Consider the following 20,014-nt stretch of genomic DNA (forward strand, 5'->3'; position numbering starts at 1 on the left):
TCCTGCTGCAGTAGTATTCTGCTGACAACCTCCTCAATTCCCTCCAAGATTCTACCGACTGTGATGATTTCTCTGTCCTAGGAAAGGTTAGCTAGCATATTCTTGTGGAATTCTGACTCAGTCTCTTGAATTGAATCCAGTATTCCTTATTCCTCTTGGCGACTTCCCTGACCAGCCTGTTAACTATCAGTGCTAGCCCCCATTATTCCTCAGCCTGTAGAGCTGTTCCTGGCTGTGCTGCATTCTGTTTACAGAACTCACAGACAGATATTGAAAAGAATTACCAAGTATGCTGTCCGCATCTCTTTTCATCTGACACCTCCAATCACTTGTTGGCTGGATCTTTGCTTTTGATCTTGTACAGGTCTTGGTTGCATTTCACCTGGGTTTGCTCTAGACACATCCCAAAAACATCCATTTCTGTTTTTAAATCCTCACAAACCTTCTTCATTTATGCATCAAGCTTCTGGAACAACATCCCTTTTCCTATCAGGACTCCATTAACCCTAATTCATCTTAAGAGATGAAGACACAATTTTTTTAACAAAACTATATCGCAGCGCAGTAAGAGTCTACGTCCACTCTCAGAAGTCGGCTACCCCTTCAAGCACTGATGGACACTGGAGGAACTTTCACCTTGAAAACGGATCGCAGCGGCATAAAATGCCTTCTCCCCCTTGCTTTATAAAAGACGCGTACTCCATTTGCATGCAAGCAGGCCTTATAGGAGCAATAATTTATATTGGCTTTATCTAATAACCTTCCCTAAATAGGAATGTGATTTTACAGTCCCCAATTTCTCTGAGCCTACACTCCATACATAATTACTGAACTTCACAAACTTTCTACTTTTCAAGATCAAAATCTTACTTAGAAACATTGATTTTCAGATACTGTTGGAGGAAGACCAACTTATATTTCAAGCCCTTCGGTGTTGGATCCAAACTTGCAAAGTCATCTGCATACGTCGGACATGGAAAAACATGGCTACCTCTTTTCGGAGCATCTCCTGTGTTTGCATCAAAACAATTAGGGAGGTCCGATGTATAGAAACAAAAAGGCAGTGGGGACAACAGACACTCTTGCTTCTGCCCAATTTTTGTTGAGACACCCGCAGATAATCCTCAGTCATCTCCTGGTAACAGTTGGCGCGAGGCAGAAGAACGCTGGGCGATTATTAATGCGAGATGGGTGTCAAGCATACACAACTTCTTCAGTTTTTTTCACAGTAATGGTCAATCTACCCTATCAAAAGCCGTTGAAAAGTCTACGAATGCCACATAGAGCCTGATTACGATCTTGGTGGAAGGGATACTGAGTCACAAGTGTGACGGATATCCATCTGCTGTATTACAAGTTCCATGGGATATAAGGAACTTGTAATATGGCGGACGGGATAGCCATCACTTTGGAGATGGATTATCCCATCCGCCAAGACTGTAATCAGGCCCATACACACCAACGCCTCTAATTACAGTGTACATTCAGCAAAGAGCTTCAACATGCAGATATTCTCTAATATGCAATGTTTTTTCCTAAAGCCGGCTTGCTCAATGAGGAGGATTTTTCCTTCTACCACCCACTCGGTGAGGTGCTCCAATGCACTCCTAGCAAGCACTTTCCCCATCACATGTAATAAGGCTATTTAGAGATAATTACCAGGGAGATGCCTAGATCCATTTTTATGCAGGGGGATTAAAATGCTTCCAGACGGGGAGGGGAAAGTAACTCCATACTGGTAACAGTAGGAGAAAAGGGGTGTAAAATAGGCGGCCTGCAACAAGGGTTTCTTTTTATGGGCGAGCGCAAAGCGCTCCGTCCATTCTGTAATCTCTCTTTGGGCTTCCAACCACGCCCGGGCCACGTCAGTCACTTACATTGGTTCATGGGCTTGCCTTTTAAAATCCGCTTGCTTTTATTTGTGAAAGACATGCATACATCATGCCTTTTCTGGTGTTTAGCCCACCTACACAGCAACGATAAACTACTGAAAACATACGAGGCTCGAAGTTTTTAACATGGTGTCCAGACTACTTTATCTGTTTATTTTCCACGCAGCGCGATCGATCTGCATTTTAAATAGCGCGATCGCGGTGCGTTTTTTTGAATTACAACGCTAATAGCTCTAACTCGAGGAAATGCGAGACCCGTTGCATTGAAAATGCTTGTTAAGGAGTGTCATCAGAATTTCATCAGGGCCCAGTGCCCCTGAGGATCTCATTCTCTTAATAATCCCTGCAACCTCACTCATGGAGGGAGCATAACATATTGTGGAAGAAGAGAAGGTTGCTACAGAGGGGGGAGAGACTCTGTGTTTGCAGAATCCAGACCTTCAAGGTATGGTCTCCATACAGTGTCATTTATAGGAACTGGAAGAGACTTCGCTCTGGTGCCTCGGCTATCAGCGATGATGTCCCAGTATCTTCTAGAGTCCCTCCGGAAAGCTGCCGCTTTTACATGAACACAGATAAGGTCTTCCTTATCTTTTCCTGAAGTACATCTTATCCTGTTCTTCTCCTCTTAAGAAGATACATTAATTGTCTCCGCTCTACTGAGAATTGTAGAAATGATGTCCTTACTAATTTATTTATTTCTCTGTTTAGGCCTCGTGCCAGATGCAGACATGGTCCCCTCCGAAAGGAGAGATTATTATTTATTTTACAGGCTGAGACTAAAATGTTGACGCTGATTCCATGCATTGCCAGAGGGTCTGAAAAGGAAGGCTGCTGATCTCCTACTAATGCCATCAGCGTTTCTTTTAGTTTAACGGATGCTTTGGCTTTCAAATCCATCCTGCCATTAGACTTTTTAAACTCAATTACTTCATATTTAAAATTCCAAGCTCCTACCTCTGTTAATCCCACGTGTGATCCACAGGAGATGAGCAAGTGATCGGTCCCGATGCGCCACTTTTCTTGCGTCCCCCTACCACCACCTAACAGCACCAGGGTTGCGCCGTATTTATAATACAGCGTACCATGGCAGCTGTTTGCACAATAGCATCAATATTTTTTATGCTATTGTGGCGCTTTGCTGCACTTGCATCAAACATTCTGACACCAGTGCAGCACAGCACAGGGAGGCCCATAGATTGATATGGGCGCGTCATTTTAATGCCTGCTCTGAGCAGGCACTAAAAATGACAGAAAAAATGACGCAGTCAAATGTTGTATATTTCACTGCACCATTTTTTAGGTGTCCCTGCTTGGGAACGCCCCCCTTGCACACATTATGCCTGACGCAGGCATAATGTGGTGCAAGGGTTTACAAAGTGGTGCAAAGCATGCATTGCGCCACTTTGTAAATATGGCGCAGGAGAAAGGTCTCCTTAATGCCGCCTTAGCGACAATAAAAATGACGCTAGGACCGCACAAGGTGGCTTGTAAATATGCTGCATCATGTGTTATTTAAGACTTCCATTTTGATAACCTATTAAAAGTATCAAATGAAACATCTACACATTCACACAAGGGTGCCTTTGTTGCATGCAGGATTGTTCTTGTGCAGGAATGGGCCCCTTCCTGCACGAAAACAATCCTGAGAGGTGTTTTCCTACATACATGTATGCATACATGGAAAGAAGAAAAAACGAGGAGAAATTAAAATATTTCTCCTTGTTACACCTGCTCCGCGGAGGAGTAAGGCTTTGGCACCGCCCCAGGTTTACAGGCTCCTGTAGATCTGAGCAACATCAAAATCCAAGGGTGTTGCGTGGGAAAACCCACTGCTACGTCCATGGGACGCCCCCTGGTGGAGAGTAAGGCAATGCAGCAACTTGCCTTACTCCATAACTATGAGACCATGAGAAGCTGCGCAAAGTGGCTTTGCGTGGCCTCATAGACATGGCTGAGAGGCTTCCACTGCCAGAGCTTCACAAAAAGGGGCGCTCCAGCGGCCCAAGCCTCTTGTAAATATGCCCCACTGTGCCCACCTCTGCCTCTCAGACAATTTCAATGAGACGAAGATCTATGCACTGTGCTCAGAGTGTCGAGCTTCATTCCTCTTGCACTTCTTTCCTCGTCCATGAGGTGTATATGTCCAGCGGTAGGAGCAAGCATCCCTGCCTTTCTGACATCATTTTATTCAGTCGACAGCATCTCTGCCTTGTGTGTGTTGCCATATTGACTTCTGGGCCTTCTCTGATTAACCCCTGGTAGTCTGCATGGACAGATGTCTTGTGGCACCAGGATGCACACCAGAGGGTATCACGAGATGTACGCACTAGGTAGAATGTGTAGTATTATTGGTTAAAACAGCTGGCGTTCCAGGTTCGGGTCCGTTGTGCCGCTAGTCAGTTGGAAGGAGTTGGCTGTGGTGCTTGAAGGATGTAGACCTGGTCCTGGGCTCTCTAATACTGAACATAAAAATAAAACCTTCTCAGCTTACCACTCTTTCTCCTGTGTCCAAGTTCTCCACAGAAATTGGCGACGAAAGGAAAAAAAAGTAGCCCACCGGCACATGCAACTTTCTACTCTGCGTCGCTTTTGTCGTTCCGACGCCATCCTGCTTCACGAACTGACTTTATTTTCCGAGCAGGAGGATCATCGTCGTCAGGTATTTGTGTTGTGGCTATTTCCTAGAGAGGCTATAGAAATGATATTGCAGTGCACGTGCGATTGGCGCGAGGCGTTTGCTGTGCTGTGCACATGCCCTTGATGTTCACACACAGTGTTGCCAGATTTTTAGAGCATTCTCAAGCCCAAAGCCAACGAAAAAGTAGCCCAAAGTAGCCCAATTTCGCTACTTTAAGGAAGACTTGGCAGTGGCAAGCAGTAGATAGAGAAGTAGATGGATATTTGTGGCTGGACAGTCTTACAGAAGTGGTAAGCGCAGAATTTTTGCTCTTGCAAACTGTATACCTTCTCTCATTCTTGCAGGGTGCAACCCGCATGAACCAATTTTTCCTGCATAACTGGAAAGAATATAGCCCAATTGTGCGTGATCTAGCCCAATCTGGCAACACTGTTCATGCATGCATGTGACGTCGATAATACAGGAGACCACATAACAAGCCCAACTCACCTTAGAAATCACATTGCGCGATGTGGGGGCGGCCATCTTAGGTAAGGTTACATTGTACCCAAGCCAGTAACCATGATTTCTCGAGCATACGCCTCATTAGTAGTTCGTGGGAGGAATAGCATTGATGACAGGCATACCTTGTATACGCAGCCCGTCACCGCATTTACAATCAGGCTGATATCGATGACAGGCACAACCCATCAACATTTGTGGGTACTGCAGTTTCAATTATTTATTTGTTCTTTGTTCTGGGTTACTCTGCCAGCATACTACTGGAAACCAGTTTTAGGTTGTATCTACAAAGCTTTCTCTCCTATATTAAACCACCGCAGCTCCAAATATGACACAGTATTCTCAATTAACGCCATTCTTACGGAACCCAGGAAAACCACCTCCTGATTTGGAAACATTGGTTTCGCAGTTTTGAAAACCATTTAATTGTAATTGATGCTACAATGTTTGAACTCGATCATAAAATGGCACTCATATTTAGCCATTTAGGACATGAGGGGCAGAAGATTTTTGATAATTTGACTGAACTAGATGACCCATCAAATTAATTTGGCACATGGAAAGAGCACACTGAGGGAGTGGCAAGACTAGCAAGCACATTTTTTGAGAAACCAAAAGGCATATTTACAAGCCCCTTGCGCCACTTAAGCGCGGCCATAGCATGATTGTTTTTACGCTAAGGTGGCTTTTCTGCCACACCATATTTACAAAGTGGTGTAATACTTGCATTGCGTCACTCGGCGACGCCTTGCACCACATGCCCCCTGTGTCAGGAATAATGTATGCAATCTGTACAGGTGAATCCCTACCTATTTGTGCGCCCATCTCTCATGTCTTCATCCATCACACTGCTAGGCGCTGCGCCCATCTCTCATGCCTTCATCCATTACACTGCTAGGCGCTGAACCCATCTCTCATGTCTTCATCCATCACACTGCTAGGTTGCTGTGCCCATCACTCACGTCTTCATCCATCACACTGCTAGACGCTGTGCCCATCTCTCACATCTTCATCCATCACACTGCTAGGCGCTGCGCCCATCTGTCACATCTTCCTCCATCACACTGCTAGGCGCTGCGCCCATCTCTCGTGTCGTCATTCATCACACTGCTAGGCGCTGCGCCCATCTCTCACATCTTCATCCATCACACTGCTAGGCGCTGCGCCCATCTCTCACATCTTCATCCATCACACTGCTAGGTGCTGCGCCCATCTGTCCCATCTTCCTCCATCACACTGCTAGGCGCTGCGCCCATCTCTCACATCTTCCTCCATCACACTGCTAGGCGCTGCGCCCATCTCTCATGTCGTCATTCATCACACTGCTAGGCGCTGCGCCCATCTCTCACATCTTCCTCCATCACACTGCTAGGCGCTGCGTCCATCTCTCACATCTTCCTCCATCACACTGCTAGGCGCTGCGTCCATCTCTCATGCCTTCATCCATTACACTGCTAGGCGCTGAGCCCATCTCTCATGCCTTCATCCATTACACTGCTAGGCGCCGCGTCCATCTCTCACATCTTCCTCCATCACACTGCTAGGCGCTGCGCCCATCTCTCATGCCTTCATCCATTACACTGCTAGGCGCTGAGCCCATCTCTCATGCCTTCATCCATTACACTGCTAGGCGCTGCGCCCATCTCTCACATCTTCCTCCATCACACTGCTAGGCGCTGCGCCCATCTCTCATGCCTTCATCCATTACACTGCTAGGCGCTGCGTCCATCTCTCACATCTTAATCCATCACATTGCTAAGCGCTGCGGCCATCTCTCACATCTTTATCCATCACACTGCTAGGCGCTGCGCCCATCTCTCACATCTTTATCCATCACACTGCTAGGCGCTGCGCCCATCTCTCACCTCTTCATCCATCACACTGCTAGGCGCTGCGTCCACCTCTCACGTCTTCATCCATCACAAGTCTTTACAGGAACATCTCTCTGGTCACTCACTATAGCACCAAAACTCTTGACATACAGGATCACAACAACCACGACACTCCTCTACGGTGTGCCATGCTACCCCTCTGAAAGCGCGCTTCAGTGCCCACAAGAGGGTATGAAGCGCTATACGACTGATCCAATACCAGAACCCACTGCTTTTCCATTGCATCAGCACATTCGCATCTACCGACTGAGGACAAAAAAGAGTATTTAAGTGCGTACAGCGCTTCGAAGCCATTCAGCTATTAAAACAGTGAGTGGTGAGATGTCTAAGGCGCTGCAGCCCCTTACCTGGAGGACGGCGGAGGGGTGCTGGCAGCAGGTGAAAAGCCTGGTCTCCCCTTCAGTCAGGAAGGACGAGGGCTCCCCCTGGCTGGCGGCCGCCATGGTGTCTCCTGCGCCAGGAGAGGAGAGCTTCCTCTGGTCCCTCTAGGATGGAAGGGTACAGACAGAAGAAAGTGAGCACTGAAAGCCTTGGGAAGTGGGTAAATCACTCATCCATCTCAGTTGCGCTACAAAACTTTTGGGGACCCCCTTGTAAAGTACCTGGAGGGGGGCGGGGGGCTTCCCCATGGACCCAGTAAAGGGCCTGTCGCCCGTGAAAAGTGTACTGTGCTGAGTGGGCCCCTTGGAGCTCGCCCCACCCCCTCCCGCTGCGGGGGCCTTTGTTACCCCACAGATCCATCTGGTGCCTGGCATGAAATGGCGTCCATGGGAGCCTGCTTGAGAGTGCTATCAACACACAGGCAGCGTTTGAGGAAGGCTCCCAGTTTTCCATTTTTACAGATAAACGCAGACAGAAATCAATATGCTTCCTATCTGTACTCATTTTTAAAAGCTGAAAAATACAGAAATTCTGGTTCCTTTTAATTGGCCGTCCATGCTGTGTTTATGAATTGTAGGGCAACAGCTGGGCAGCAACGGGAATCACAAAACAGGACATTTCCTTAAGTAACGTCATATGTCAGCATATATTATGTGTGACATAAAGCTCATATATCCCAGTGGGTGAACGGTTGTCACATGTGGCAGTTTGACAGCCATGAAAGCATGAGTGTGCGCCTCTCAGTTGAATGAACATGCAAATGTACAAGTTTACAACTTCCTTTATTCGCACAGTATTGTCTTGTAAATGCATGTACATAGCGCCTAGTGCCTGGGGATGCCCTGCAGTGATTACTTATGTATTAAAAGTCTTATTAAACTCGGTCCAGGCTCGCTTCTTTTATCCTGTAGCTCCTAATACGACGCTTCAGCCGTTTCTAAGCGCTGTGGGTGGGAGGTGCTACTGTTAACCCCTCATGGTACTCATAGGACAGGCGGCTGTCACTCATGAGCTGGGGGTCACTGATAGTGCAGAGGTGAACGTGCAGCTCACTGAGCTGTCTTCCCCCCGGGGGTGAGAAGCCGCAGAGCTGGGTGCCCCGGGGATGGGGCAGAACTGTGGGGTCCATTCAATACCCAGGGAGTGCGGAGCTGATGATGTGGGAAGAAGAGGGGCAGGGGAGGGGGTCCCATACCTGGAGCCCAGAGACCCCGGGCAGTGTCACATGGGGCAGGGGGACCCCGGGCAGTGTCAGATGGGGCAGGGGAGGGGGTCACACTCCTGGAGCCCAGAGACCCCGGGCAGTGTCACATAGGGGATGGGGAGTCACATACCTGGAGCCCAGAGACCCCGGGCAGTGTTACATGGGGCAGGGGAGGGGGTACCATACCTGGAGCCCAGAGACCCCGGGCAGTGTTACATGGGGCAGGGGAGGGGGTCCCATACCTGGAGCCCAGAGACCCCGGGCAGTGTCACATGGGGCAGGGGAGGGGGTCCCATACCTGGAGCCCAGAGACCCCGGGCAGTGTCACATGGGGCAGGGAGTGGGTCACACTCCTGGAGCCCAGAGACCCCGGGCAGTGTCAGAAGGGGTAGGGGAGGGGGTCACACTCCTTGAGCCCAGATACCCCGGGCAGTGTCAGAAGGGGTAGGGGAGGGGGTCACACTCCTTGAGCCCACGGACCCTGGGCAGTGTCACATGGGGGAGGGGAGGGGGGTCACATACCTGGAGCCCAGAGACCCCGGGCAGTGTCACATGGGGCAGGGAGGGGGTCACACTCCTTGAGCCCAGGGACCCCGGGCAGTGTCACATGGGGCAGGGAGGGGGTCACATACCTGGAGCCCAGATACCCCGGGCAGTGGCACATGGGGGAGGGGAGGGGGTCACATACCTAGAGCCCAGAGACCCCGGGCAGTGTCACATGGGGCAGGGGAGGGGGTCACATACCTAGAGCCCAGAGACCCCGGGCAGTGTTACATGGGGGAGGGGAGGGGGTCACATACCTGGAGCCCAGATACCCCGGCAGTGTCACATGGGGCAGGGTAGGGTGTTCACATACCTGGAGCCCAGAGACCCCGGGCAGTGTCACATGGGGCAGGGGGACCCCGGGCAGTGTCAGATGGGGCAGGGGAGGGGGTCACATACCTGGACCCCGGGCTGTGTCACATGGGGCAGGGGAGGGGGGTCACACACCTGGAGCCCAGATACCCCGGCAGTGTCACATGGGGCAGAGAAGGGGGGGGGGTCACATACCTAGAGCCCAGGGACCCCGGGCAGTGTCACATGGGGGAGGGGAGGGGCGTCACATACCTGGAGCCCGGGCAGTGTCACATGGGGGAGGGGGGTCACATACCTAGAGCCCAGAGACCCCGGGCAGTGTCACATGGGGGAGGGGAAGGGGGTCACATACCTAGAGCCCAGAGACCCCGGGCAGTGTCACATGGGGCAGGGAGTGGGTTCACATACCTGGAGCCCAGATACCCCGAGCAGTGGCACATGGGGGAGATGAGGGGGATCACATACCTAGAGCCCAGAGACCCCGGGCAGTGTCAGAAGGGGTAGGGGAGGGGGTCACACTCCTTGAGCCCAGGGACCCCGGGCAGTGTCACATGGGGCAGGGGAGGGGGTCACATTCCTAGAGCCCAGAGACCCTGGGCAGTGTCACATGGGGCAGGGGAGGGGGTCACATTCCTGGAGCCCAGAGATCCCGGACAGTGTCACATGGGGCAGGGGAGGGGGTCACACTCCTGGAGCACAGAGACCCCGGGCAGTGGCACATGGGGGAGGGGGGTCACATACCTGGAGCCCAGAGACCCCGGGCAGTGTCACATGGGGCAGGGAGGGGGTCACATACCTGGAGCCCAGAGACCCCGGGCAGTGTCACATGGGGCAGAGGGCGGAAGTAAGGGAAGGGAGAGCCGGGGGTCTCATAGTTCGCCAGGGAGGGTCTGGCTAAAGAGGGAGTGAAGTGAGGGCCAAGAGAAGTTCTTCTAAGCACTATGTGACGGAACAGAAGTGTGGGGGGAGTGGGCACCGCGTTTCAGGAGCCGAGCCCAAGAAGGCATTAGAGAGAGGGGGGTGACCAGAGTTTAAAGTTAAAAACACAGCCCATTTCACAAAACAAAAGAAGGACTACTATTGTACTTCAACCCGGCGCGCAGAATAACAGCGCCCATCAGCATAATGTTAACGCAGAGGCGCTAAGAACTTAAATAAAATGCTATTTTAAAGCCAGTATCATGCCTGTTGATTAAATCGCTTTCTTATAACAGCTGCTGCCCATCCCAGCTCTGTTAACCATAGAAAGGCGCCTCCCACCGTTTTCAGTCCACCCGCTCTAACAGCCGGGGCCTGAGCTGAACTCCCCGAAGTCCGCCGGACGAGGGGTGGAAGAGCGGGACTGTCCCGGCAGGTCCGGGAGGCCTGGACACCCTGCAGAGAGGGCACTTCTAGGAAGCTTCATCCCCGCACCTCGCATGCAGCCATCATCCCATGGACCACGGCAGACCACAGCAGACCACAGCAGACCACAGCATCCCCCTCCTCTACTTCCGGGTCACGTGTCACTCCGGGATTCGGGGAGCACCTCAGTCCATGCTGGTATAACGCCAAGGAGCCCCTGCCTGAGCCCTCAGGATGGAGGGGAGCCCCCTCTGGAGCCGGCGGGGGGTGCGGACCACAGCATCCAACCCAGACCTGGGTAGAGCCGATCTCTGAATGTTATTACTTTGCAAAAGTGAAAACTTGAACTTTTGGCCTGATTTAGTTTTCATAACAATGGTGACCGATGGGTCCGCAGAAATCTTTAACACCCCCAGGACCTGATGGTATTTAAATTGCGGCGGATGAGATATCTGTCTCCGCTGTGAGGAAGTAACCCATCTGCAGAAGTCTAAATCAGGCCTTGGATTTTAGGAATCCCAGGCTTTTCAATTTAAAACCCTTTAACACATTCATCCCTTAGTTCTTGGTACAGAAATTCATGAAATATAATTAAAAAAACTTCTGAAAAGTTAGGTGGCAGTATTATGGAAAGCCGGAATCTACAACAGACTTTGGGCCTTATTGAGAGTTTAGAGGACGGGTTACTGCGTTACAAACGCGACAGGCATCTCAGCCACCATATTACGATTTTGGGATGTAATACGGCGCACAGGATGGCCGCCACATGTATGATGGAGTAACCCCATCCGCCCAACTCTAATCAGGCCCTTTGTCTAACACAAAGATTTTGGGCCTCAGACTCCATCTTGTGATGTTTCACTGCATCATGTGGATAAACTCGTCATTTCAAGTCTCAGTTAGATAAAGTTTGAATGTGCTTCATCGACAAGGACAACAAACTTCACAGTTTGTACTACCTCAAGGTTCTACCTTGCTCTTCCAGTAGAGTGACATCTGATGGAGCAAAAGGTGGCATCCCCTAGAATAGGCGCCTCATCAGTCAGAGTAAATGAATGGATGGTGGATGGATAGATAGATGGATGAATGGATGGACTGACTGAGTGAAATGGTAGATGGATGAATAAGTGAAACGATGGATACAAGGATGGATGAGTGAAAGAATAGATGGATGAGTGAAAGGGAGGGTAGATGAATGGCTGCATGAAAGTGCGCATGGATGAGTGGAAAGGTGAATGGATGGACAAATGAGTTCTAGGGCTGATGGATGAGTGAAAGGGTAAATGGATTGATGGATGAGTGGATAGATGGGTCAAAGGGTGGATTGGTCAGTGAAAGGATGGATGGCTGAGTGAACGTGTGGATGAGCAAAACAGAGCTAGATGGATGTATGGAGTGAAAGAATGGATGAGTGGAAGGATGGATGGATGAGCAGATGGATGACTGAGAGCATGAGTGGGTGCATGAATGGATGAAAGGGGGGTGGATGAGTGAAAGGATGGATGACTGAGTCAAAGAATGATTATGTTTGATGGAGAGGTTTGAAGATAGAGGGATAGGTTTGGGTATGGATAGGTGGATGGATGAATGGAATGGTGACAGACTGTTCGATGAAAGACTGAACGGATAACAGAATGTAAGGTGAAATGGGGATTATCAGTGGGTGGATGAAAGGATGAATGGGTAGATGCTTGGATGGGAGAGACAAACAAGCTGTTCTGGGGAGGGTCGTGATGACGTGCTTCCCTTGCTTGGTGCCATACGAGCTTTGGCTCAAAGTGGGGGGTGCTTTCATGTTCTCCCGGCTCCATTGCCCCAGAGGCACCACGATGTAGAATTATGACAGATTTTCTTAATTTATTCACCTGAAATTGTTTCTCTCTGTTTAGTTCTGATTGGTTCGAATGTAATAAATGTATGAAATCCTTTGTTCAGAACCCTATAAAAGTGTGTTCTTCTGCGCACGTAACAGGCTTTTCTCACCAGAGGAGAATCCGTGACGGTTTCTTTCCCAGTTTACACTTTGTTGTTTGCTGATCTGTACTTTACTGACTTCTTTAATTTACGTCTGTACCTTAACTCAGCTTTCCACTCTGATTTCCTGATTAAAGGATATTGTTTCCAATCAATTTCTACCAGGGGCGGCTCCTCTGTTGGGGCGGAGGAGCGTCGCCCCCCCCACCAGCAACAAAAGCTGCAAAACCTTTCACAATGAAGGGATAACAAACTTTGTTGTGAAAGAGGCAGGGCACTGGGGGTGACGAGCAGAGGGGAGTGCACCGTCCTCAGTGCGCTGTGAGTTTCGCCGGCCGTCTCGGGCCAGTCAAACACACATGTGCAGTAGGGTCTCTCCGTGTTGCTGGATGGCGAGAGCCTGCACAGGCTCCCAGTCTCCTTGGGAGCGCCCAGTCTGGGCACTCCCAGCCAATCCTAACGCTGCTCTGAGGTGGGAGCCTGTGCCTGCAACAACGGAGGAGAGGAGCGGCGAGGAGCGAGGAAAGTTTTCCGTTTATTATTATTTTTTTTAATTAATTTTTAGAACCCGCTCCCACCCAAACCCCCGCGTGTCGCACCCGCCACACTCTTTACGAGCAAAGCGAGCCACGACTGATTTCTATACAAATACATTCTGAAAAAAACTTTCAGGTTTAGGACCTCACTATCTGTCCTTTATGTAGGACCAAACGGGGGCCGCAAATCATTAAAACTGGCATCTAGAATCTCCCAGTGGAGAGACAGGTTCGGGGGCACAAAGATCAGTAAAGGGATTAACACTGCTTCTAGTGAAACACTCATGCAAAGAGTGAGCGTTGTAGTGTGATGTCACCCTGTGCCTTGGATAGACAGTGATGTGTGTCCTGGTATCACTAAAAAGGATCAGTGAGGCCCCATTGAGTACAGTCCTGGTTCATCCCTTCTAGGCTAGCCCCTTGGGGTCGATACACAGGGGGGCTTAGGGTCTTATTTACGAGCCCGTGGGCTTCCGGTGCCTCACTTTTTATGACCCTTCCACGGTGCTTTGTGGAGGCCCAGATCTACAAGACCTCGTACGGTCACTTTACGTGGCTTCTCATGGCCTCATAGATATCTCCCACAGTGCTTTGTGGAGGCCCAGGTCTACAAGACCTCGTACGGCCACTTTACGTGGCTTCTCATGGCCTCATAGATATCTCCCACGGTGCTTTGTGGAGGCCCAGGTCTACAAGACCTCGTACGGCCACTTTACGTGGCTTCTCATGGCCTCATAGATATCTCCCACGGTGCTTTGTGGAGGCCCAGGTCTACAAGACCTCTTACGGCCATTTTACGTGGCTTCTCCTGGCCTCATAGATATGGAGTAAGGAAACACAGCGCAAGTCACTGCGCTGCCTTACACTGGGTCAGGGCACGTTCCGTGTGTGTTGCGGTGGGTTTTCCCATGCAACGCCCATGGGTTCTGGTACATCCCCAGATTTACACGACATTGTAAACCTGGGAATGCGTCAGACTTACACCTCCCCAGGGCAGGCGCAATGATGAGAAATACCTTTCTTTTTCCTCATTTGTTCTATGTGAGCAACACTGCAGCAGACACGGAAAAGGAAAAAGCCTCCATGGACCCTTCATGTGCAGCAAGGAGCCCCTCCCTGCACAGAAACGATCATATCTGCGACGCAGGCACGCCTGCACCATAGTACAAGGATGCCTGCGTCGGCGCTAGGCTGCCCATTTTGCGCCAGCGCAGGGGGAGAGGACAAGAATGCACCATATCTTGTAAACGTGGCGCATTTCTGCCCTTTCCCTGTGCCACTGGGCAGCACAGCGAGATGACCTGCTACCCTGCGCCAGGGGGCTTGTACATAAGCCCCCCTTACTCTCTCTGCCCACTGAAATGCCCGGGTGTTCTACTAGTCCAGTCATCCGAACTGGTGTCCATTAGTCTCGCATCTCACTGAAACGGTTCGCCCCGGAGACACAACAACCGAAGATAAAATTCGGAGTGCCCGGCGTTTGTGGGCGAAAAGAACCCCCTGCTTTTCACTTCTCGCAAAATGTGTTCCCACCTACAATAAACAGCGCTCCTGAGATGGTTAATAACAATGATTATATATCTGGCCTACCCAGCAGCAGACACTGCCTCAGTGCTTAATTTGTAAATAAGAACGGAAAATCCTAAAGCCATCTCAGGCCTCTTCAATCCATTAACAGGCACCCCTGCCCCCCAGCTCACTCTTGCAGCTTTCTGCTTTCTACCTTTGTGAGTCTTTTTCCTTCTCTTCCTCCGTCTTTCCCATCTGTGTCTTTTACTCGCATTAAATGCTTGATGCAGAATAATAAGTGCCGGCGGCCCGCACCGGAAACCACCGGCACAAATTAAGCACTGTCAGTGGGACCTTTCACCAGAAGGCACTATTAGCACCCACAGTTTAATGCTGAGGTTGGACCAGCCAATCAGCAGCCTTAGAAAGCGGGCATTAACTAGTGTTGTTTACATGTGACATTGTACTGACAGGGCCTGAAGCCGGTTGTTGACATTAGGACGCTGGCCTCAGGAGGATAAAAGGACGAGTCGTCCTTCGCAGAACCCCAGTGTGTGCGTCAGGAGTAGGGAAGCGCAACTCTAGGCGCTATAGCGGTCACAGGGGTGAACCCAGCAGCGTCGGCCCCTTCAGGATAAAGACTGATAGTCACTCCTGCTGAATGTGCTCTGAGGCCTCAGCAGTGGCCTTGGTGGTGGAACAGCACGCGCTGGGCTGGGCCTGTGACGTCATACTAGTGACCCCCCCCGTCAGAGAGGGGGTCCCTTGCACACTCACCCCACGTGTTCCAGAAGAGAGGGAGTGTGGGGTCCTCGGCTGGGACTGATGTCACTCCTCAAAGGAGAAGCATCTCTGGTCCATCCACGTCCGACCTGCTGGTGACACAGACACGCCCAACACTGACCTTCCACTGGGACCTTCAGTGCCCAGGAATCACTCTGTCTGCCCCCCTCCCCGCTTCCGCCCCCCCAACAGGCTCTGACCTGGGTTGTGGGGGGGGGGGGTGTCATGAATGGTTGCAGCCTGGAGTGGGCAGGGATGTCTCTTGCCTCCATGGCACAGGGTCACTGCTGACCCCGCCCCGGCCCTCCTACACCTCCCTCTTCTGTTGAAGCATACTTATGACCCGGCTTGCGTCGCTCATGCACCACGTGCCATGCAAGCGCTAAGTCCGGTTTCTGAACCACGGAAGCCACTTTGCGCAGTTTTTCATGGCCCCATAGATATACAGTAAGGCAATGCAGCGCCGTGGGTTACCCTACCCTGCCTTAGCGGGGCGCTCCATGGCCCTGGCCTGGGGTTTCCCACACAACTCCCATGCTTCTTGACGCATTCCCAGACTTACAAGAACTTGTAAAACCGGGAATATGTCTCCTCGTTTTTGTCTTTCTATGTATGCAGCATTCTGCAGAACACACAGGAGGAAAAAGCCTCCCAGGATTGTTTTTGTGCAGGAATGTGTCCCTTCCTGCACAAAAATAATCTTGCGCGCACTGCGGCGGGATAAATGAGGCCGACCCTGGCCGGGAATGAGGAACTGAGCGTGATGGTCATGGCTGCTCCTGGCGGGTAGTTCTACTTCTGTAAAATGCCATTCACAAACTCGCAAACTGTAATTTGTAATACGTAAGGTAATAACACAGTAGTAATACTTCTGTAAGATGCAATTCACAAACTCACAAACTGTAGTTTGTAATATGTAAGGTGGTAATACTTCTGTAAAATGCAATTCACAACTCACAAAATTTAATTTGTAATACTTAAGGTAGTACTACTTCTGTAAAATGCCATTCACAAACTCACAACTGTAATTTGTAATACGTAAGGTAGGACTACTTCTGTTAAATGCCATTCACAAACTGTAATTTGTAATACGTAAGGTAGTACTACTTCTGTAAAATGCAATTCACAACTCACAAACTGTAATTTGTAATACGTAAGGTAGGACTACTTCTGTAAAATGCCATTCACAAACTCACAAACTGTAATTTGTAATACGTAAGGTAGTACTACTTCTATAAAATGCAATTCACAACTCACAAACTGTAATTTGTAATACGTAAGGTAGTACTACTTCTATAAAATGCAATTCACAACTCACAAACTGTAATTTGTAATACGTAAGGTAGGACTACTTCTGTAAAATGGCATTCGCAAACTCACAAACTGTAATTTGTAATACGTAAGGTAGTACTACTTCTGTAAAATGCAATTCACAACTCACAAACTGTAATTTGTAATACATAAGGTAGGACTACTTCTGTAAAATGCCATTCACAAACTCGCAAACTGTAATTTGTAATACGTAAGGTATTACTACTTCTGTAAAATGCCATTCACAAACTCAGAAACTGTAATTTGTAATACATAAGGTAGGACTACTTCTGTAAAATGCCATTCACAAACTCGTAAACTGTAGTTTGTAATATGTAAGATAGTACTACTGCTGTAAAATGTCATTCACAAACTCACAAACTATAATCTGTAATACGTAAGGTAGTACTACTTCTGTAAAATGCCATTCACAAACTCAAATTTTTTAATTTGTAATACGTAAGGTAGTACCACCGTGGTATTAGTTCTGTAGAATGCAATTCACAAACCTACGCGTGTAAATCTCCACAGTCCCTCTCAGATTATATGTATCTAATTTTTAGTGGTATGGCTCTAACTAGACCCGCAGAAAAGGGATGCCAGGGATTTTTTACACGATGAGGAGAAAATCAGAGAAACCCTGCATAGTACATAGTCTGTAGAGTGAAATAGTTACTAGAAGTGAGAGAAGCTGTCTTCCGGTAGCATATAAATAACCGCTAGTCAGGAGGACAGGTGACTCTTGAGAGCCTATGTCCATTTCCTTGTGCAGTCATTCTGGTTTTTGTTTTTTCCTCCCAGTGAACAATCATCACGCAAGCGGAGAGGGTGGGAAGGAGTGTGACTGCAGAGCTGTGCCTTGAGGTCACTGTCAGCAGACAGGGGGCGCCCATCCTAAGAGAGCGGCTCCTGCCCTCTCCAGCCAGGTTCCGTCAAGGGACTGGCTGAGGTGGCAGCGTGATGTTGGTCGAGAGACGGGTCATTTCAGAGGAGGGTCCTACTGGCCCCCTGCTGGACCCGGCCTTTTTTTGCAGGGTCATCCCCAAACTTTTTGCCTTCCTCCTCCTATTTTTTCTGACCTCTCTCTGTTGGCTCTAGGACTCTGGGCACTTTATCACTGCTGATCAGTGCTAAAGTGCAGGTGCTCTCCCCTCTAAACTTGATATGACTGTCTTACACCTAATTGGCACATTAAATTTACCTGGAAGTCCCTTGTACAGTGGTATCTCTATAACCAGTGCCTGTAAATTAAATGCTACTATTGGGCCTGCAGCGCTGCTTGCGCCATCCACTGAAGTAGCCTTTCAAAGCTGTCTCAGACCTGCTAGCGCAGGGCCTGCGTGTGCAGTTTCCTGCCACAGGGACCTGGCACCTAAATGTACTTGCCAGGCCTGGAACTGCCCTTTTACTACATGTAAGTCACCCCAAGGTAGGCTCTAGCTAGCCCTATGGGCAGGGTGCTATGTATATAGAAGGCAGGACATGTGCCTAGTTGAGTGGCCTGTCCTGGTAGTGACAAACAGCCTATTTGGTTTATCACTGCTGTGAGTGCTGCCTTGTTCATAGGTTTGCTTCGGAAATGCCCTGCCTTATGTCTAGGTGGTATTGCCTAATCTATGAGGGGTAGCATAGGCATGTTTAGTATGGTTGTAATGGTTGTTACTGGTGTAGGTGGATTTTTATTACCATTATAGAAATGCCACTTTTAGAAAGTTTAGCAACACAAAAGGATGATGGTCGGAGTGTTGAAACTTTTCAAACACTCACCCCCAGTCACTGATCTGGGTTTAATCCATTGTTCTTTTGCTCACCATGCCACCCCAGTTTGGACCCAGCCATATGCAAATCAGTCTTGACCCTGTTCCTCTTGGGAACAGTCCAGCCGAACTGCCAAGCCAGGTCCTCCCTGGACCAGACACAAGCATCCTGAGACCGGTTTCAGGGTATCACCCTTCATCAGCCAGGCTAGCTTGAATCCAGTGGCACAGTGAGCAAGGGACCCACGTCTGGGCATACCCTTGCCACTTAGGGCAACACATCAACTGTTCTTTTTGCACTTGTCACCCCCAAATGGGAAGGGTACATCCAGACATGGGTCCTGTGCTTGCTGTGCCACCAGAGCAAAACAAAATGATTAATTAAACCCAGATCTGTGACTGGGAATTAATGTTGGATTTCATCTACATTCAGTCCATCAACTGTTCTTTTTGCACTTTTAGAAAGTGAGCATTTCTCTGTGCTTATGACTCTGGTGTTTTGCAGCCTGACTCCAATTCACGTCTGGGGCAGAGTGACAGCTGGGCTTTGTGCATACTTTTCAGACAGCCTGTACACAGGGAGGGTGGAGGTGTTACAGAGGTGCATCTGCATATTGAATAGTGTTCCTGGGCTGCGAGAGGGAGAGGTGGGGCACACCTGCATTTGGAAAGGCTGTGCCCTGGTCTCACACAAAGGGCTCGTTTACTCCCCACTGATGTCTGGAGCCTGTGCTAGAGGAGAGAGGGGACTCTCCTGGAACCGTTAGTATTCTTTGGAACCCCTTCTCCCCCTTTATTGTGGAAGCTGTGCAAAATGAGTATAAGTACAGGGGTTTTCCCCCACATTTAGAGACATGAATGAACTACTGAACTGGACACAGGATGCTGCTGGAGGGACTTTCCAGGAACCACCTTTGGACTGCTGCTGTGCTGATCTGTGGCCCGCTGGGTCGCTAAGAGGAACTGCCACTGTCTGCAAACCTTTGTGCTGGCTTGCTCGCTTGGGCCCTGTAGCCCTGTGCCCCATCTGTTGTCTCCATGGGCTGGGTGGTGTGCCCCGTATTCCCATGCAGTTTTCCTGCCTCACAGCGCTGGGGAGCGCTGCATCTAACCACTTTCCTTAGCGCAAGAAGAGCCCCTTGCCGTTCTAGTTGTCCCAGCATGAGGGAAGTGCTGAAGGCATCTCTGAGGAGCGTTTGCCTTTTGTGTTGAGCGCTGTATAAGTGTCTGCCTCTGGCGCGGGAGAAGCTCCCTGTGGGTCACCGCAACCCAGTCGGGTCTTGAGGAGCTGCCAGCCGAGAGTGATCGAGCGCGGCCGAGGCACGTTCATGTGGTGCCCCTGGGGCAAGGAGAGCTTGAGGAGTGCCCCCATGGCACAGGCAGGCACCTGCATTGGAGTAAACACTGCCGCGGCAGGAGCCTGAAGGAAGCCTC

At 49.9% G+C, this 20,014-nt stretch overlaps 1 protein-coding gene across 5 annotated transcripts in view; it reads right to left on the reverse strand.

Annotated features, from left to right (window-relative positions):
* LOC138248957 (kelch-like protein 9) overlaps positions 1–20,014 on the reverse strand; it is a 120,533-nt gene that overhangs the window by 37,842 nt on the left and 62,677 nt on the right. For 2 of the 5 annotated variants that reach the window (XM_069202995.1, XM_069202993.1), the window contains exon 2: positions 7,274–7,411. In XM_069202995.1, coding sequence (XP_069059096.1) covers positions 7,274–7,369 — 96 coding nt within the window. In that variant the 5' untranslated portion in view covers positions 7,370–7,411. Of the gene's footprint in view, positions 1–7,273; positions 7,412–8,502; positions 8,528–10,551; positions 10,866–20,014 lie in introns of those variants that run through there. The other 3 variants (XM_069202994.1, XM_069202992.1, XM_069202997.1) reach the window with 3 other exon arrangements.

Source organism: Pleurodeles waltl, chromosome 8 (assembly GCF_031143425.1).
Source record: "Pleurodeles waltl isolate 20211129_DDA chromosome 8, aPleWal1.hap1.20221129, whole genome shotgun sequence".
Taxonomy (NCBI): Eukaryota; Metazoa; Chordata; class Amphibia; order Caudata; family Salamandridae; genus Pleurodeles; species Pleurodeles waltl.